Source organism: Symphalangus syndactylus, chromosome 14 (genome assembly GCF_028878055.3).
Source record: "Symphalangus syndactylus isolate Jambi chromosome 14, NHGRI_mSymSyn1-v2.1_pri, whole genome shotgun sequence".
Classification (NCBI taxonomy): domain Eukaryota; kingdom Metazoa; phylum Chordata; class Mammalia; order Primates; family Hylobatidae; genus Symphalangus; species Symphalangus syndactylus.
In genome coordinates this window covers 53,858,319-53,876,306 of record NC_072436.2, presented here as the reverse complement: position 1 = coordinate 53,876,306, position 17,988 = coordinate 53,858,319, and the positions used below count along the sequence as shown (strand labels likewise).

Below are 17,988 nucleotides of genomic sequence, written 5' to 3'. Positions count from 1 at the left end.
ATGGGCCTCTAGGGCACGTGGCCAGAGTGAAGCTGAAATCCCAGAGGGAGTGAGAGGATGACAAAGAGAAAATGAAGCCCTTCATTACTGTGCCACATTTAGCTAGGGGTTAGATGGGGGTTTAAGGAGAGAATCCTGCTCGGAAACACCAGTCACTGGAGGAAACTAAAAGAAGGGAAAATATCCCCAAACTCTATTTTCTAAAAAGTCTTCTGTCTTATGTCCTGATGTTCAGGAATGGGAAGGTGGGTGTCAACTCTGGGGATCCCTGAGGTGACAAAAACTTACAACCAGGTTGTCTTTTCATTCTGAAGCTAAAGGCACCCTCCTCGCTGGAGATTTCGGCTGGGCAGATGCCAGCACTCTCCTGCCTCTACATTTGTCTTTGTTCCAAACCATGAATTCTACCCAAGCACCCTAAACAGGTCTGGGGACAGATTTGCCCTCCCTGTCTGGAGGAAGAAAACAGAGTGTAGAGGGCTTAGCAGGGGCCACTCAGGAAGCAGAATCCAATTCATTCAGCGCAAGTGAAGAAACGTTAATGAAAGAACTCTTTGCAGAGGTGAAGGTCAGTCTAAGGCAGTCCATGGGATATTGCAGGACCCCAGGACAAGCAATAGCAGGAAGTTGTTATCATCCCCAGACTTAAAGGGGCAAGGGAAGGAAAGAGTGTTCGTGGAGCCCTAGAGAGAAAGAGCAGAGAGTGGGCAGGACACCAATACCCCGGCTTCCTCCTGCATTCTGAGCTTGGTGCTTGCCTCAAGGCAGCCAAAATTAGGGAGATAGGGTGGTGTGTTCCCTGGGGGCCAGCCTCTGGAGGTACAGAGCAGGGCAAGGAAGGGCAGAGAGCAAGGGGGACGCGTGAGTGGGGGCGGAATAGCCAGCCCAGAGAAGTGGATGTCTTGAAAAGTTTTCTTAAAGACTCAGAATTTATTTGCACACCACAGTCTCATGTGAGATGTTTATGTAAAGTAGGTGGCTGGTAGTGGTTCATACCTCAAAGCAGTGACACGAAAGTGGCTCCCAAGTGTGGATTTTGTTCATCTCCGGAGTAGCGGGTAATGAATAACTGTATCAGGAACGCGGAATTACTAATCCCAAGCTTTGGCGATTTCCAGATTTAAATATGTAATACCCTTCAAATTTTTCTCTCTTTGTTCGTGTGCTTTTTCCTAAAAGAGCAATAAGGGAATATTTCCTGAGATGGTGTTGCAGGTTTACTTTCAAGATAGGGAAATAGTTTTGGATTTTTTTGTTTTTCTTTTTGGAATATAGTATATATTTATTAGATTCCTTTGCTGCTACAAAAAAAAGAAAAAGAGAGAGAGAGAGAAAGCACAAGTTTCTTTTCAGCAAAGCTTTGAGGTAGCTATTTGTTAATGTTTGACTGGAGGTTTTGCTTTCAGGGTGATTAACTGTTCTCCACACCCCGGTGCTGCCCTGGGGTCAGGGAGGGGAAGGAATGTTTCCTGGTTCAGGGATGTGTCTGTGGAAGTGTTTCCTGTGCCTCTTAGCCATTCCAACAGCACAAAGCGCCACCAGCTGGAATGAGGCTGAGGCCAGACCACTCACCAGGCCTGTGCCAGGCTCAGGAAGCAGCGCCTGGAGAGGGAGGTGGAAACTGCACTGGGGTTTTGGGATGCGTGTTACTTGCTGTGTGTTTTCACGAGTTATACTATGCCCTGGGGAGGCGGGGGAAAAGCTCACAAAGCACTCCTCTACATCCCTTTGGTTTTTAAGGCAAGGCTAAGTGCCTAAGACTACTGGAAAGGAAGGGGATCAAAACCCTCTTAAGCCTTGGCCGGCCAAGCAGCACCTCCAGCTTTCCCTTGAGCCCCTGCCCAGATGTGCCGTACTTGACAGCAGCTCACAAGAAGACCTTGCTTCTTCTTCAGGGCTCATGCAGGAAATTCCACTTAGAGCTTCACTTCTTTGGCACAATATTTGCCTTCTGTTAAAATGCAAATGCCCTGGGAAGGAAAGCACTAATTCATTTGCCATGGGCCACTCGCTCCCCGCCCCGGAGAGGCTGGGCAGGAGTTTGCCACTCCTGGTTTCTAGTTTCCTGTAAGCTCTTTTCTCATTCTCTCTCCAGTCCATTTTTCAAAGGGATGCAGAGTCCGGATACTTTCTGGGTGGATGAAATCCCTCTAAATCTAAATGAGCGGGGAGAGAGTGAGTTCCCAAACGCTTCAGGTTAGCCCTGTCCTGTTCACCAAGGTTTTAAAGGGAGTTGAATTATTCAGAGACAGTTTGCAAATGTCCCGGTCTTATAATTAAATGTCCTAGAAAGCAGAAAGGTGAGCACCTGTCTGAACCTACACACATTCCTTTGATTAGAGCAGTGACAGACTTTACATGGCCTTAAGGACAAACGTGGACAAAGAAGCATGTTGGAAGTGCTGTTACGACAATTTGGGGATTGTATGTGCTGAAGTTCAATGATTTAGGGCAGGAAAAGTATTTAGTAGTGGGTGTTTTTAACAAGATTTTGAGCCAAAGATTAGTTCTAGTTAACTTGTAGAAAAGTGTTCTGTACCCACTGTAGAAGTATGCTGCTTGTTACATGGAAAATTTTAAAGCATCAAACCTTTAGTCATCTCACTATCTCCACCACCATGCCCAAGAGCATGACCTTGAAATTAAGTCACGAAATGAAAAGAGGGTGGCACCATTTGGGGCCCTCGTCCATGTCACCTGAGATTGAATCTGACAAGGAAGTGAATTGGATTATCTGAATTTTGTAGACAAGGCTAAATCAAATTACTTAGCACACAGCATCCCTCCTGCTGGTATCATTGCTCGTGAGACTTCCTCACTGAAACTGGTATGCGGCTATTCTTGTGTGCCTGAGTCTAAACATATGTTGGCTTATTTGTTTGAGAGCTAGCCTTTCCTACTCTCTCTCTATTCCCTCCGACTTTCATCACCCATGGGTTTCTCTTTAGACCTCAGTAGTTTGCGTGTATCTTGTGTGCGTGTATAGGCGAGGTATGGCAGAAAAGAAATGGAGTTGGGAGATGTTCTTTGATGTTAACTGTACAGCACCCCAAAGTCTTTGGCAAAATTCAAAACCAGCAGGATGTCATCTTTCTGGAACAAAGTTGTCAATATTCTGGCTGAAGGGATGGCACCTCTAGCTGCCCTGGTGAGATATCTTTTCATCCTGGGAAGCCTATGTTCTATTTCTGTGAGATGAACCATTATATTGAAGCTGGCCATTGTGCTTCATTTGTGGTATAGTTCAATTGACTGTGCCATGATGCAAATGAATCATCATGTAGGCCATGGTGAATAGTTCCTTCCATAAAGTCCCATGCTGTGGAATCAACAAGAAATGAATTCTTGCCAATAGTAATAACAGTTGGAAACAAGGCAGAGTAAACATGAATTATGTTTTTTTTTTTTTTTTTTTTTGAGACAAAGTCTCACTCTATCACCCAGGCTGGAGTGCAGTGGCGTGATCTCGGCTCACTGCAACTTCTGCCTTCCAGGTTTAAGTGATTCTTGTGCCTTCCTCCTGAGTAGCTGGGATTACAGGCGCACGGCACCACACCCAGCTAATTTTTGTATTTTTAGTAGAGACAGGGTTTTGCCATGTTGGCCAGGCTGGTCTCAAACTCCTGGTCTCAAGGGATTCACCCACCTCAGCCACCAGACGTACTGGGATTACAAGTGTGAGCTGCCGTTCACAGCCAACATGAATTACTTTTACAATATTCTTTAGTATCTGTCCTTGTCCTTTCCAGTGAACTTACAGGCGTACGAATGACTTGAAGGGGAGTGATACTTGTAACCATTTAGAAAGACATTTTCTTAGGCGTCATTTGCAGTGTTTAAGAGTGAATGCCATAGCATTGCTACCATTCATTGTCACCCAGGCAGGGGGAAGCTCTTCACAGAGTGAATAGCTATTCTCTATCAGAAGAATTGGGAAGTGAGCGACAACTATAGAAAAAAAGAGTTATCTGATTATTTTAGGCAACTCACCTCCCAGATTTATACCTTTAAACCCATTCTGAAAATGTAGAAAGCAGTTTCCTCGGTTAGCTTCTGGCTAAGAAATTGAGAGAATCAATATTTGGAATCTAGAGATGAAAGAGGGCTAGTTAAATAAATTATGTGACTCTACTCTTTCAGAATTTTAAAAAGGACCTTTAAATGTATCTAGGCGTAGGTTCTAAGAAATGACTTCTCATACTAATGAAATCTAAGAGGGAGAAATGCCTTCCCAGAATCGATGTGGACATCTTTGTGGAACCAGGTTTTTCTTCGTCTGGAGACAGAGAGACTGTCTGGTGGTCTCAGTGACCAAAGTATCTTCCCAGCCAGCTGGTCTTTGACATGAACTCTGGTGACCTGAAGCAAGGTGGCTTTTCTGTAAAGGCTTTAAGCTTTCTGGAAAAGTGAGGTTTTTAAGTAACAGTTGATTTAGCATGGCAGGCTCCAGATTCTCAAGACTCTGAATTCTATCCATTATTAGAACACTTTACACAGTCTTCCCTTGAAGAAATGACTGTAGGAAGCTGTGCTTGGACATCCCACTGGAGTATGAAGATGGAAAAACTGTGCTACTCATGTTCTCAGCTGTGGCTGGTGCATTTCTCTCATCTTGTGGGAACTGCCAGCAAGGGTAGCAGGCTTGCATCCTGGCCTTATACATACATCGTAACAGTTTCTCCAAGAGTGTAGATTTAGACTCTTCTAAACAGAAATAAGGAACTAGGAATTGGTAGAGATTATTTAGTTTGTTGCCTTACTTTGCATATGCTGAAACTGAGGCCCAAGAAGGCTAAAAGATTGCCAAAAGTCCCATAGCCAGGTGGGCAGCACCCAGTCCTGTGTCTCCTGTCTCCTAGTCCAGCTCCTTCCTCTGAGGTCATTTCAAGCCACAGTAGGCCATTTTGAACCTTGCACTAGAAAGAGTGCTTAGGTTTCTCCTCTGGGTGAAAGCCCAGGAATAAGCAGGTGACATTCACCACCCACCAGTGATGGTGAATTCTCTTTGATATACTGATTGCCTCAGCAAATGTGCAAATTCCACAAGTAGGGAGGGACCCAAGCAAAATCTGGCTAAATGTGAGCATCGTAAACAAAAGAATATAGTTCACCATACATTTTTGTCCATGGCTGCAGAGGCTACAAGCAACGCAGGTCTGAAGACTTCCCACAGTCCCTGTAAGAGACCTTAACCCCTCAGCCTATTTATTCTCCACTACTGAGGACGTGGCTCTTAAGTTTTCATCTCTGAGGTTATAAACCATATTTCCACTTATTTTAATGAACCTAAAAAGCATCTCCAAACAGGTCCAAATGATAGATGGCTACAACAGAACCCAGTCATATCAGGGCACCATGGAAATGAGCCCACTTATTTCCAGAACCCAAACTGTATTGAACATGAATAATGACCCAAGAGCAAATGGTGTTCAGACTTCCTGAAATTATTTAAATTTTTATAGCCAACTGCCTCATAAATTAGAGACTTAAGAGGAGGCCTGCAAATGAACTTATAAAGTATGCATTGAATATTTTATTTATGATATAACTATAGCACAGCAAATACATAGCTATAGCTATATAGCTATATCACTGCAAAAAGGTGGCATCAAAATGTCTGGGCAAACACTTTATATTGGACTTTGTGTCATGGAGAAGAGGAGCATTTGATGGTCTGAAAAGAGGAGACACGAGAATTATTTTGCTAGGCACTCCAATTGGGATGGAAGACTAATTTCTTTAAGAGACTCAAGAATTATAATAAGTTTATGGTTAAGAAAGAAAAAACAAATGAGTAAAAATCTAGGATGGAAAATCCCTACTTTCAGCAGTGTAGCAATTTGGAGAAAAAGTCCTATGTGGTTTATCTTTTGATTTGTAGATGGATTCGGAAGCTCCTGTACTCATTCAGTCATTCAGCCCAGTACAGTATATGCAAAATATTATGAGTGGTTATGTAGAGCAAACCAAAAACATTTTTACCTTAAAAAAAAGATTTGTAGAAGTATAATTTGTACCCCCATGAAGGTTACCTATTTCAACTCCGTGACTTCTAATAAAATTGACAAGCGTTTTCAACTTACTACCACAATCCAGTTTTAGAATGTTATCTTCCTCCTAATAAGATCCCTCATGCCCATTTGCAGTCACTCTCTGTTCACACTCTTAGCTCTGGATAACCACTAATCAATTTGTCTCTATGTATTTGCCTTTTCTATGCATTTTATAAATAAACGGCTGGATAATATTCCATTGTGTGGATATACCACATTTTGTTTATTCATTCCCTAGTTAATGGACATTTGAATTATTTCCACCTTTTTATTATTATGAATAATGCTGATATAAATCCTCATATACAGGTCTTTTTATGGTTATAAATTTTCATTTCTCTTGATGAGGTATCTAATACTGTAGAAATATTTTGGGTCATATGGTAAGTTTGTTTAATTTTTTAAGAAACTGCCAAACTTTGTTCCAAAGTGTCAAAAATCAATTGACTATAAATATAAGGATTTATTTCTGGACTCAGTACTGTTTCACTAATCCATATCACTATCCTATGTCAGTACACAATTTCTTGATGACAGTAGGTGTACTAAGTTTCACAAGAGAAAAAAAAGCAAGTCCTCCAAATTTGTTCTTTTTCAACATTTTTTGGGGGATCATCTGGGTCCTCTGCATTTATATGTAAATTTTAGATTCAACTTCTCAATTTCTGCAACAACAACAAAAAGAAAATCCAAAAACAAGCAAACAAAAAACTTGCTGGGATTTTAATATAAATTATAATATCTATATATCAGTTTAGGAACAAATGGCTATCTTAATAATATCAAGTCTTCCAATCCATGAACATGGTATGTCACTCTACTTATTAGATCTTTGATTTCTCTCCATGATATTTTTTAGTTTTGAGTGTATAAGTCTTCCACTTATTTTGATAAATTTATTCCTAAATATATTCTTTTTTGATGCTATTATAAATGAATTTTTTTCTTAATTTCATTTTCAGAGTGCTCATTGCTAATACATAGAAATACAGTTGATTTTTTCGGTACATTAATCTTGTAACATGACACCTTGCTGAACTTGTTAATTAATTCTAGTAGTTTTTGGGTGAATTCCCTAGAGTTTTCATATATAGAATCATGTCATTTATGAATAAAGACAGTTTTACTTGTTCCAATCTGGAGACATTTATTTATTTATTTATGCCTGACTGTACTGGCTAGAACCTCAAATACAATGTTGAATAGAAGTGGTGAGAGTGCCTTACTTTGTTTCTGATCTTAAGGGTAAGTCATCTAGTTTTTCTAAATTAGGTATCATGTTTACTGTAGGCTTTTCATAGATGTCTTTTCTCAAATTGAGAATGTTTTCTTCTATTCCTGGTTTGTTGAGTTTTTATCATAAAAGAGTGTTGGATTTTGTCAAATACTCTTTCTCCATGCATTGAAATAACCATATGGTTTTATCCTTTATCCTATTAATATGGTATATTACATTAATTGTTATCTTTTTTTCTATTAATATGGGTGTTAAACCAGTGTTGCATTCCAGGGACAAATCCCACTTGGCCATTGTATATAATCCTTCTTATACATTACTGGATTTTTTGCTATGTTTTCTTATGGATTTTGCATCTGCATTCATGGGGAATATAGGTCTATAGTGTCCTTTTCTTGTGATATATTTGTCTGGTTTGGTGTTGGGTTAGTGATTCCCCTTCTCTTTTCTATATCAATGATCTTTCTAGTAATTTCTAGTTCCCTATGGCTTCTCTTTTCAGTTCTCCAGCCAGAAATCTGGGTTTATTAATATATACCCAGCTCAGTGGCTTCTGTTTATTGTGTTTGCATCTGGAGCCAAACAGAGGGTGGAGAGCGAAAGGCAGAGAGAGAGAGAACAATGGGATTTCACTCCACCTTCTCAAAATCACAATGCCACTAATCAGACAGGAAGATTTAGCCTCCTTTAGAGTTTTAGGCTCAAAACATTGCTGCACTGCCACAGGATTGCTTGGTGACTGAGGTGTGAGAATGGAGAATAAAAAAAGGGGACAATTTTTGTATTCTTTCTGAGTGTTAGGATTTCCTTTTTCCATTTATTAAGCTAGAACTCTAGGATTCTCCTAGAGCTCTCTCTGTCTGGACCCTTGTGCCTACTTCTGGGTTTTGGACCAGGCCAGGAGACACTAGAGAGAACAAATGGTAAACCCACCACTAGCTTGGTGGTACTTTGAGTTCTTGTCTTCTTTCCCAACCCTTTTACCACTACATGTTTGCTTTTCAGAATCCTTAAATAGATTTTACTTAGAACTCAAGCTCTTTCTCTGCTATGTTATTTCATTTTTTCTAGTAATTCATTTTAATATATTTTACAAGAACATTTGTCCTCAAATTGATTGGGAATTAAAAATAATGACTATTCTGGATGATGGAATGAAGGCTACAGGGGATTTTGAAGGGAGAGATGAATGGGGATTGGACATTTCTGTTAACAGTCATCAAGCATAAAAAAAAGGAACTTTAGAGTTGGACTTTACAAGTTAAAATGATGCTAATAGTTTCTGCATGTAGTAGACATAGCCATGACATTCACTCCAACTTTGATTCATGTAGTGCCATTTGGAGATAACAAAACAATCTTTTCCTTTCTTTTTCTGAAATTTCCTGGGGGTGACATTGTTCCAGAAAGGTTATAACTGAGCTGTTCTTTGAAGAAATTATCTGTAACAGGAAAAGGACCTTGTTCATTTTTAAAGATCCTTTTTCTCTGCATTCTTCAAGTTGGATACATTCTATTGTTTTGTCTTAGAGTACATGGTCTCTTTCTTCTGTTATATCAATTCTATCATTTCTGCTACTGAGTCCTTCCAGATATTATATATTTCACTTCTAAAATTTCCATTTTAATTTAATAGTTTCTATTTCTCTGCTGAAACAAAAAACTACCTTGCCATTTATTTCAAGAGTATTTACCCTTTACCTCATAGACTATGGTTATAATTGCTAATTTAAGGTCTTTATCTGATCATTCCAATATCTGAGTCTTCCCAATTTGGGACTCTATTGATTGCCTTTTACCTTGAGAATCAGTCATATTTGCTTTTTTGTTTGTTGAATTTTTTTATTGTATAATGGACATTTTGAATATTTTGAATATTATAAGATTCTGGATCCTGTGGAGATTTAATTTTTTTCCATCAGACTTGGTTAGGTTTAGACTGCAAGCTCTGCCTTACCATCTGTGGGCAGTGGTTTCCATGTCAGTTCAGTTTTAGAAGGCTGTGCTATTCACAGCTTAAGTCTGCATGCATCACTCAAGGTTTATACTGGTAATCTGGGACTTGGGCAATGGTTTACATTGTAGTTCAGTTCTCAAAGCCTTTGCTGTGCTGCTTTGAGTGTTTTCTGCACATGTGTACCTTAGGGGTAGTCCAGGACTTTGATTCATTCATATAGAAAATAAAGGCATTCTCTTCTCCCTCTCTTTCCTCTGTGAGATTTCCAGATTAATTATTAATTTTTATCAAAGTACATGTTTCATATAGTTCTCTATTTTATGATTTGCTATATTTAAACTTTTTATTCCACTGTATGAAAAAAACCATAATTTTACTCTTATCCCTCCCCTCTTTGTCTCCTGCTCCTAATATTGGATATTTACATTATCTTTTATTCTATTGGCTGCATTTGTAACATTTTATTTAATATATATAAGCCTCTACTTCTTGATCTATCAACTTGCATAACTTCTTCAATTCCTGAGTTCAAATGGTGGTAATATCTATGCTTTTTCTTTCCCCTTTCATTCCAACCTTTCAAGAGCTACACTTAAGCCATCGTGTTGTCAATGTTGTACTCTTTCCAAAGGTTCACAGTACATGTTTAAAATTTTTCATTTAAAAGAACACAAAAAAGTATTTTTACTATTCTGACTGGATAAATATTGTTCAATGCTGGGACGAGTCACAGTTCAGGAGTATATGCCTTCCTTAAGGTCCCATGTGATACGCCGGCCAATTGAAGAATGTTAATAGCATCAAGCAAAAGGATTTCTTTACCTTTTCTCCCTCAGTATTTAAAATTACATTACTTGTTTGAATCATTATTTTTGCATATGTTAGATATATATATATGCATGCTTGTATATATGTATGCATATATTTCCAAGATTTCTAAGTCCTCTTTTTTCCTGGGAAACTTCCTGCTGTCTGTGACTTGTACAGACATGTCATTCTTACAGGAAAAGTGCATTTTCAGTTAACTTCCTAATGTGGGATGAATGGGAAGGAAAGTTTCTACCTAGTGATATGACTAGAAATTTCTTTGTTTTTCCATTTGATTGATAGTTTGTCTGGGTTTAGAATTCTAGATTGAAAGTTATTTTCTCCCAGAACTTTGAAAGCTCTGTCCCACTGACTTCTAGCATCCACTGTTGCATCAGCCAGTAGATATAAGGAATGAGAATAATTCATTTATTAGCCAATCTCAGCCCATGGACTTCTTTCCTCTTTATGAGACAGTGATCACAAAGGTTCTCCTTTTTCCTGAAGAGGTGGGCTGGGATATTGGATTTCTGTAAAGCACTATATTTCAGTGCTTGTCTCTCTCAAAGTTGCTAGTGGACTTTTCTGTTGAAGGGCCCCTTTACCTCTCACTGTTCTAGAAAGGCAGCAGTGCTGGTCATGGTGCTGGTGTAGTCTTTGCTCTCCAGCTTTGAGACTGTCAAAGAATGTCAGGAATTCTAGTTGTATATGTAATTTTTCTTTATTTCCCTTTTCTTCAATTACTCATCCAGTTCTCCTTGTACCTTGAGCTAAAGTGTAAAAGTTGTGGAGGGCAGATATTGCCCTTGCCAAAATAGTAACATTTAATTAACATAAAGCAGAAAGTGCTCCAAAGTGAGTATATAATACAGGGACATTCTGTAATTTTTCTATAATGTGATTCTCAGTAGAAAATTTCAGGTATGTTAGTCTGCTTCTACATTGCTATAAAGAACTACTTGAGACTGGGTAATTTATGAAGAAAAAGGTTTAATTGACTCACAGTTCATAGGCTGTACAGGAGGCACAACTGGGTAGGCCACGGGAAACTTACAATCACGGCAGAAGGCAAAGGGGAAGCAAGCACATCTTCACACGGCCAGCATGAGAGAGACAGAGAAAGGGGAGGTGCCACACACTTTTAAACAACCAGATCTTTTGATAACTTTATTAAAGAACAGCACTAGGAGATTGGTGCTAAACCACCCCCATGATCCAACCACCTCCCACCAAGTCCCACCTCTAACACTGGAACTTGTAATTCAACATGAGATTTGGATGGGGACACAGAGCCAAACCATATCACTAGGCTACCCAGTATTTATCATTTTCACCATCTGCATTCACTTTTTCTCATCAGTTATTCCTGTTTTGTCTTTTTCAGCAACAGAAATTGCAAGGAAATCCAACAAAGACAACCAAATCAAAAAGACCAGATCCCCTCAAAGGACAGAAGGTTATTGCAAGATGTGATGAAAATGGCTTTTATTTTCCAGGTAGTTTTTTTTAAAATTTTGTGAGGCTTTTGTTAAATAATTTGATATTGGGGACAAGATGTTTCAACCTGTGCTTTTGCTAGAACACTGACATTTCATGAGCTGGCCTGAGCTAGTCCACTTTTCACAGAGAAGAAGTGGAATATCTCTGGCCAGCTCTTGAAATGAGCATATTTGGGCCCCCAAAAAGCATAGCCAGAAAAATGCACTTATTTTAATTTCTCATTTTTTAGTGAACAAATTTTTATTACCCATCTACTGCGTTGCATGTATGTAATATTTTGAAAGTACTGGTCTAATGGTATAAGCAAACAGATGAACATTCTTGCTTTTTGGAGATTACATATTAAAGGAGACAGACAAGCAATGAAATAAACAGATAAAATATGTGGTATGTCAGATACAGTGCCATAGAGAAAAATCAAGCCACAAATGGGGTTGAGAATGTCGAGGTGAGGGTTTTGATTCTATATCTGGTGGTTAATGAAGAGCTCCTGGAGAAGGTGACATATGAATAAGAACTTAAAGGAGGCGGGGCAAGCCATGAGATTGTCTGGGGAAGGGAGTTCTAAGCGGAAACAACAGCGGTGCCCAGGCCTCAGGGTGGAGTGCACATGTGTGTTGGAGGAAGGGCCATGGGACCGGGATAGCTGGGCCTCAGAGGTTTGCCCCAGACTTCCTGGGGGATGTGATCCCTGAAGGAATCAGCCAGCTGCAATTCAGCAGGGGGTGGAGGTATGAAGGGAGTTTCATGGATAGTGACAATAATATGTGTGAGGACTTAGAAATGAAGAAAAACATCTATGTCTGGAGAAATAAAATTGATTCTGGCTGGAACATAAAATGAGAAGGAAGGGTGGAAGAAATAAAGCTCTTCAGACAGATAAGCGTGGGGCTATGCATAAAGGGTCATATTAAGGACTTGCACTTTTCCCTGAGGGCAATGAGAGCCATATTTAAAGCAGTAAGAAACACAGTCACATTTGAAGTTTTCAAAAGCTCTCTCCCACTGCTGTGTGATGATTGGATACCAAGGGGTTAGGATGTCTCTCTGGTCCCTGGCTTCAGGCGGTAGATAGATATTGGTACCTACAGGAGATGGTGATATGGACGGAAAGACAATGAGATGTGTCTGCAACATGATGAATTGCAGGTGCCTGCAAGACGCCCAGATGAAGCTATCAGAGAATCAATTGGAGATGTAGGTCTAGAGTCTGGAGACAGAGATTTGGGAGACATAACCACAAAAGTCATCATTGAAATCATGGGAAGGGTCTGTAGGGAAAAGGGAACTGGGAGAAAACCTTGATGAAGCTCTGTCAGGCAAAAAGATTACATTGCAGGGCGGGTGTGGTGGGTCACACCTGTAATCCCAGCACTTTGAGAGGCCGAGGCTGGTGGATCACTTGAGGTCAGGAGTTCAAGACCAGCCTGGCCAACATGGTGAAACCTCATCTCTACTAAAAAAAAAAAAAAATTAACTGGGCACCTGTAGTCCCAGCTACTTGGGAGACTGAACCAGGAAAATCACTTGAACCTGGGAGGCAGAGGTTGCAGTGTGATCACGCCACTGCACTCCAGCCTGGGCGACAAAGTGAGACTCTGTCTCAAAAAAAAAAAGATTACGTTGCAGATACGTAGCTGGCCTTTCATAGGCATGATCTATCTATCAACAGTTAAAAGAATATTATTTAAATTTAGTTGAATAATATTTTAGGTGGGAAAAAAATACTTCAGCAGGATTTTTGGTTTCCAGCAGGCACATATGTACAACTGACATCAGAGACAGGTTATTTGAAATGTGATAAATGTGCTTGGGAGCTGCCTGGACGAGAGTAAATATGGATCCCAGCACTTGGGATGAGCGCATAGGCTAAGGCATGACACCCTTCTTTACAACAAGGGCTGGGAATCTTCCATTTCTCTGGGGTGCAGATTTTCTAAGAGGTGATTATAGAAGGCTGCCCCTGCTTGAGAAATTTTGATTTTCTGAATTTGAGCCTTGGAGAGAGTTTTATGGCTAAACTGGTAGTCGAATGAAAATGCTAAAAGTGGGGCCAAGTGCGGTGGCTCACACCTGTAATCTCAGCACTTTGGGAGGCCAAGGCGGGCAGATCACCTGAGGTTGGGAGTTCGAGACCAGCCTGACCAACATGGTGAAAACTCATTTCTACTAAAAATACAGAATTAGCCGGACGTGGTGGTGGGCACCTGTAATCCCAGCCAGCTACTCGAGAGGCTGAGGCAGGAGAATCACTTGAACCCGGAAGACAGGGGTTGCAGTGAGCCGAGATCTTGCCACTGCACTCTAGCCTGGGAGACAGAGTGAGACTCTATCTCCAAAAAAAAAAAAAAAAAAAAGAGAGAGAGAGAAAAGAGAGAAAAGAAAATGCTAAAAGAGACTGGATTCTAAATGGTTGGGTTAGGGGCTTGGGGTCATTTTGCTGGCTAGGGCCCCAGAGAAATGTAGAATGGCTGGAACTTCTACCCAGCACCATGCTTGTGTGATGAGAAAATTCTAAAGACCCACTGGGGGGAGTAGAGGAGATGGGGCTAATACTATGGCCATGTGCAATGCCTGAGGCCACAACGGAAATTTTTTTTAATGTGCAATTAGAGGCAGAAAGTACATACTATACTCCCAACAGCTGCATGGGATCTGACTAAGCAGGAATTTTTAATTTGCAGTGTAATTAAACTTCAATAAATCAGCTTGAAGGAAATATTTGAATTTAGTCATATAATGGAGAATTTTTGATTAGTGTCTAAGTAGTGAACTTTGACTCAGCCAGATTAAGTGGCAGTGCATGGGTTATCTCCATGAGCCTAGTTTTTGTGCGCTCCCTCCCCAGTCACCTGATCTTTTCCTTAACTGGGAATAACTTTACTTTCATGGTTATTTTTTATTAAAAATTCAAACATACAGAAAAGTCACAAGAATAATACAGAGAACCCCAGTATACTCTTTACCCAGATTTGCCAATTTTTAACATTCGGTCACATTTTATCACGTATATTATTTTATTCTCTGTCTTTCATGCATACATACACACACTTTATTTTTTCTGAACTCTTAGAAATTAGGTAACATTTATCATGTTACTTTATCCCGTAACACATCAGTGTGTATTAAGAGTAAGAACAATCTCTTAATATAACCACAATAAAGTTAGAAAATTCAAAAAATGTAACACTATTATAGTACTTTTATTTAATCTATATATTTTGATTTCATTAATTGTCCCGATAATGGCCTTTATCACATTTATTTTCTCCAGGACAGGTCTCAGCCCAGAATCATGTATTGCATGTAGTGGACATGTCTCTAGCCTTCTTTGATCTACAACCATTCTTTAGCCTTTTCTATTATCTTTCATGATAATGACATTATTTAAGCATAAGGCCAGGTATTTTATAGAATGTTCCTCAATTTGGGTTAGATTAGATTCAGGTTATCATTCTCCGCCAGGATACTGCCTAAGTGATGTCATGGCCCTCTGGGTCATCCCATCTAGAGGCACGTGATGCTCACCTGCCCTCATTGGTGATGTTTATTTAGATCACCTGTTCACTGTGAGTCACTATTTTCACACACACACACACACACACACACACAGACACACACACACAAAGAAGGCCAAATAGAATTTTGCAGAGCATAGGCATGACGTCATTGGTGACTCCTTTTCTGGTAACTGTTGTTCAAAACCTCCTAAACATTTCTAGTAAAAAAAACAGCTCACTTTAAAATGCACCTCAGCAGAAGGCAAGATTGGAGTCACTGGATTGGGGCATGCACTGCATGAGGCCAGGTCCACACGGAAGGAGCTGGCTGGGCTGGCTGTTGCCACCGTTGTCGGGATTGTGGGGATTTCCCTGTGGCCAGCATTATTCCAGGGGTCAGTGTGGGTGATTCAGTTGAGGAAATGACTGTGTTGTACAGAGTGATAGCCTGGCTTATCTGGATGCCGAAAGGCAAGGAGGAAGACACATTTTCAACCCTTATTTGAAATAATTATTTGTGGAAATTGGGTCATCCTTCCTGTTCGGTGAGAAGCAGCATTTTACTTCAGGAAATCCACAGTGATTTCTGCACTATGCCATAAGAACAAGTTGTCATGAAGAAAAAGGGGACAAAACGGAACGCTTTCTCAGGCGTAATGAGCTCAGATCAAAAAATCCTGTGTTTTCATTTATTTGAATTCTGCCTCTTGCCTCTGCTGGCCACACGACTGCAATCACTTTGTTTCCCTGCACCTCAGTGTCCCTGTCTTCTCCAATGGTATTTAAAACAATGAAACCCTTCATAAGCTGGCTGTGTAGATTAAATGTGATGATGTACCACCCTTTGTTAATTCCATGGAAAGAGTTTTTCTGCATCCCACGTGAGAGCTCCTCTTAGGAGTAGGGATAAACACCTCGCCTCCTCTCCTGGGGAGGAGGGAGCTGCTTTCTGTTTCACGGCAGCTTAGAACCTTTCACAGCAAGTCAAAGCAGCAACAGTCAGCACAGCGGGTAGAAAGGAAACCTCCGAGACTGGAGGGAGAAGCGGACACGAGGACTGTGAAGGATGACACTGCCGAAGAGTGGGCAGCTGGAGGGATACTCTGGCTGGAGCAGAGTGAAAGCCTTTTTGAAGAGGTGGAATTTAAGCTGGGCTTTGTATATTGGAAGGTTCTTAGAGCCAAAGGTTTAAAAAAAAAAAAAATCCAGTCTCCAGCCTGAGAAAACCTATTTGGAGCAAAGGTTCAGAACCACTCATGCATCTTTCACCAAACAAACTGACTTCCACTGTTTACTCAGATTGTGACACCAATTTTCTGACCCCTGAGCACCCGCAGCATTTTTGCTGATGGCCCCTATAGGAGCGCAGGCCCTTTCTCCAGCTGAATACAGGGCAACCCCGACTGAGGCAGGGAGCCGACCCATCCCCAGGGAGGCACTGGACTTACCAGCCACCGCCCAGAGAAGGAGGGGAGGCAGTGGAAGCTCTGGGCCCGCCAGCCTCTGCCCAGAGAAAGAGGAGAGGCCGTGGAGGTTCTTCAGCTTGGCCACCCTCCAGAGCCCAGGTCCTCAAACAGGTCCCAGAGATTTCAGAGTTGGGAGACACAGCCTCACCTCTCAAGGCTGAGGACAGAGAGAAACTATAGGGTAATGGAAGCCAAAAATTGGAGCTGATCTTGAATCAGGACACAAGAAAAGGTAGCAATCCCTTAATTAGATGGAGAAGGAGCAGGTACAGAGGCTTAGCAGTGGTGGGACAGGCCAGTCCTGGGCCCTCCAGCTGCCCAGAGTGCGGCCACATGGGGGCCTGCGAGGCCAGGTTGAAGACAGACCGTAAGAAACTGTGCTCATTTCTGGAGATGAACAGAGACCCATATCTACAGAGATTATACAAAGAAGGAAGCTGAATTAAAGGAACTGAAAAGAAGTCATCATAACAGTCCAAAAAGTTTAGGTCCAAAGAAGGAAGTGATAAATGGTTTAGGCTTCGTCGGCTACACAGGCTCTGTCACAACTTCTCCATTTAGGCAAACAACTGAAAAACTGCCTAGTAGGCTTGATACTGGATACTGCTAAGTCCCAAAGGCTAAGGATTTGAAGAGAGTCACATGGGCCAGTGTGGCTGTGGTGGCAGTTCAGACCCTTCCCCAGGGCCATGGGAGGGACGTGGGGCACACAGTGCGTGGCAGGAGACGAGTCCCCTGATTCTCAATCAGGAGCAGCTCTTGTTTCCAGAATAGAAATTATTTCTAAAAGGTAATATTTGTTTTTCTGATTAAAAGGGTAAGGTCAGTTTACGGTAGAAAATATGTGAATAATGTGTAAATATTTCAAAACCCAAATTAAACATTTTAGTCCGATCGGAAAACACACAATGGTAAGCTGGTTTGAGTGTGCGTATTTTTCAAAAAAAAATTCATCCTTTTGGCCATTTAAAACAAGACATATGGATCAAGACGAAAATCAGCAGCTGTCTCTTTGCCCCATGAGAGTACACGGGGCTTTGCTTAGCAGGCATGTGAGCCAGGACCGGGGAGCTGCTGCAGCACGTGCTGTGGAGCCCAGCGGGACACACGTGCTCATTTCTGTCTCCGTGAGGGTCTGTGAGCAGCTGATACTGCTGTGGGAGCTGTGCAATGTGATCATCTCCCCCTTAATGTTTAGAATCCTTTTTTAATGGGAAGATAAATTTCAAGTCGGATAAATGACAAAAAGCGTGCATCTTAACGCAGGTATTTTCTTTTCCTGGAATTATAATCTATTCTAATAATTATATTAAAATGTATAACAAAATTATTATATAATTAAATAATATATATGCATGTGTATATGTATATATATTATGCTGGTGCAAAAGTAATTGTGGTTTTGGTCATTTTTTTAATGGCAAAAACCGCAATTACTTTTACACCAACCTTATATATCTATCATGCA

The 17,988-nt window shown here is 40.8% G+C and overlaps 1 protein-coding gene across 1 annotated transcript in view; it reads left to right on the top strand.

The window, feature by feature from the left end:
- VWA3B (von Willebrand factor A domain containing 3B) overlaps positions 1 to 17,988 on the top strand; it is a 236,738-nt gene that overhangs the window by 202,545 nt on the left and 16,205 nt on the right. Inside the window, exon 25 of the mRNA XM_063617639.1 lies at positions 11,439 to 11,550. Coding sequence (XP_063473709.1) covers positions 11,439 to 11,550 — 112 coding nt within the window. The remainder of the gene's footprint in view (positions 1 to 11,438; positions 11,551 to 17,988) is intronic.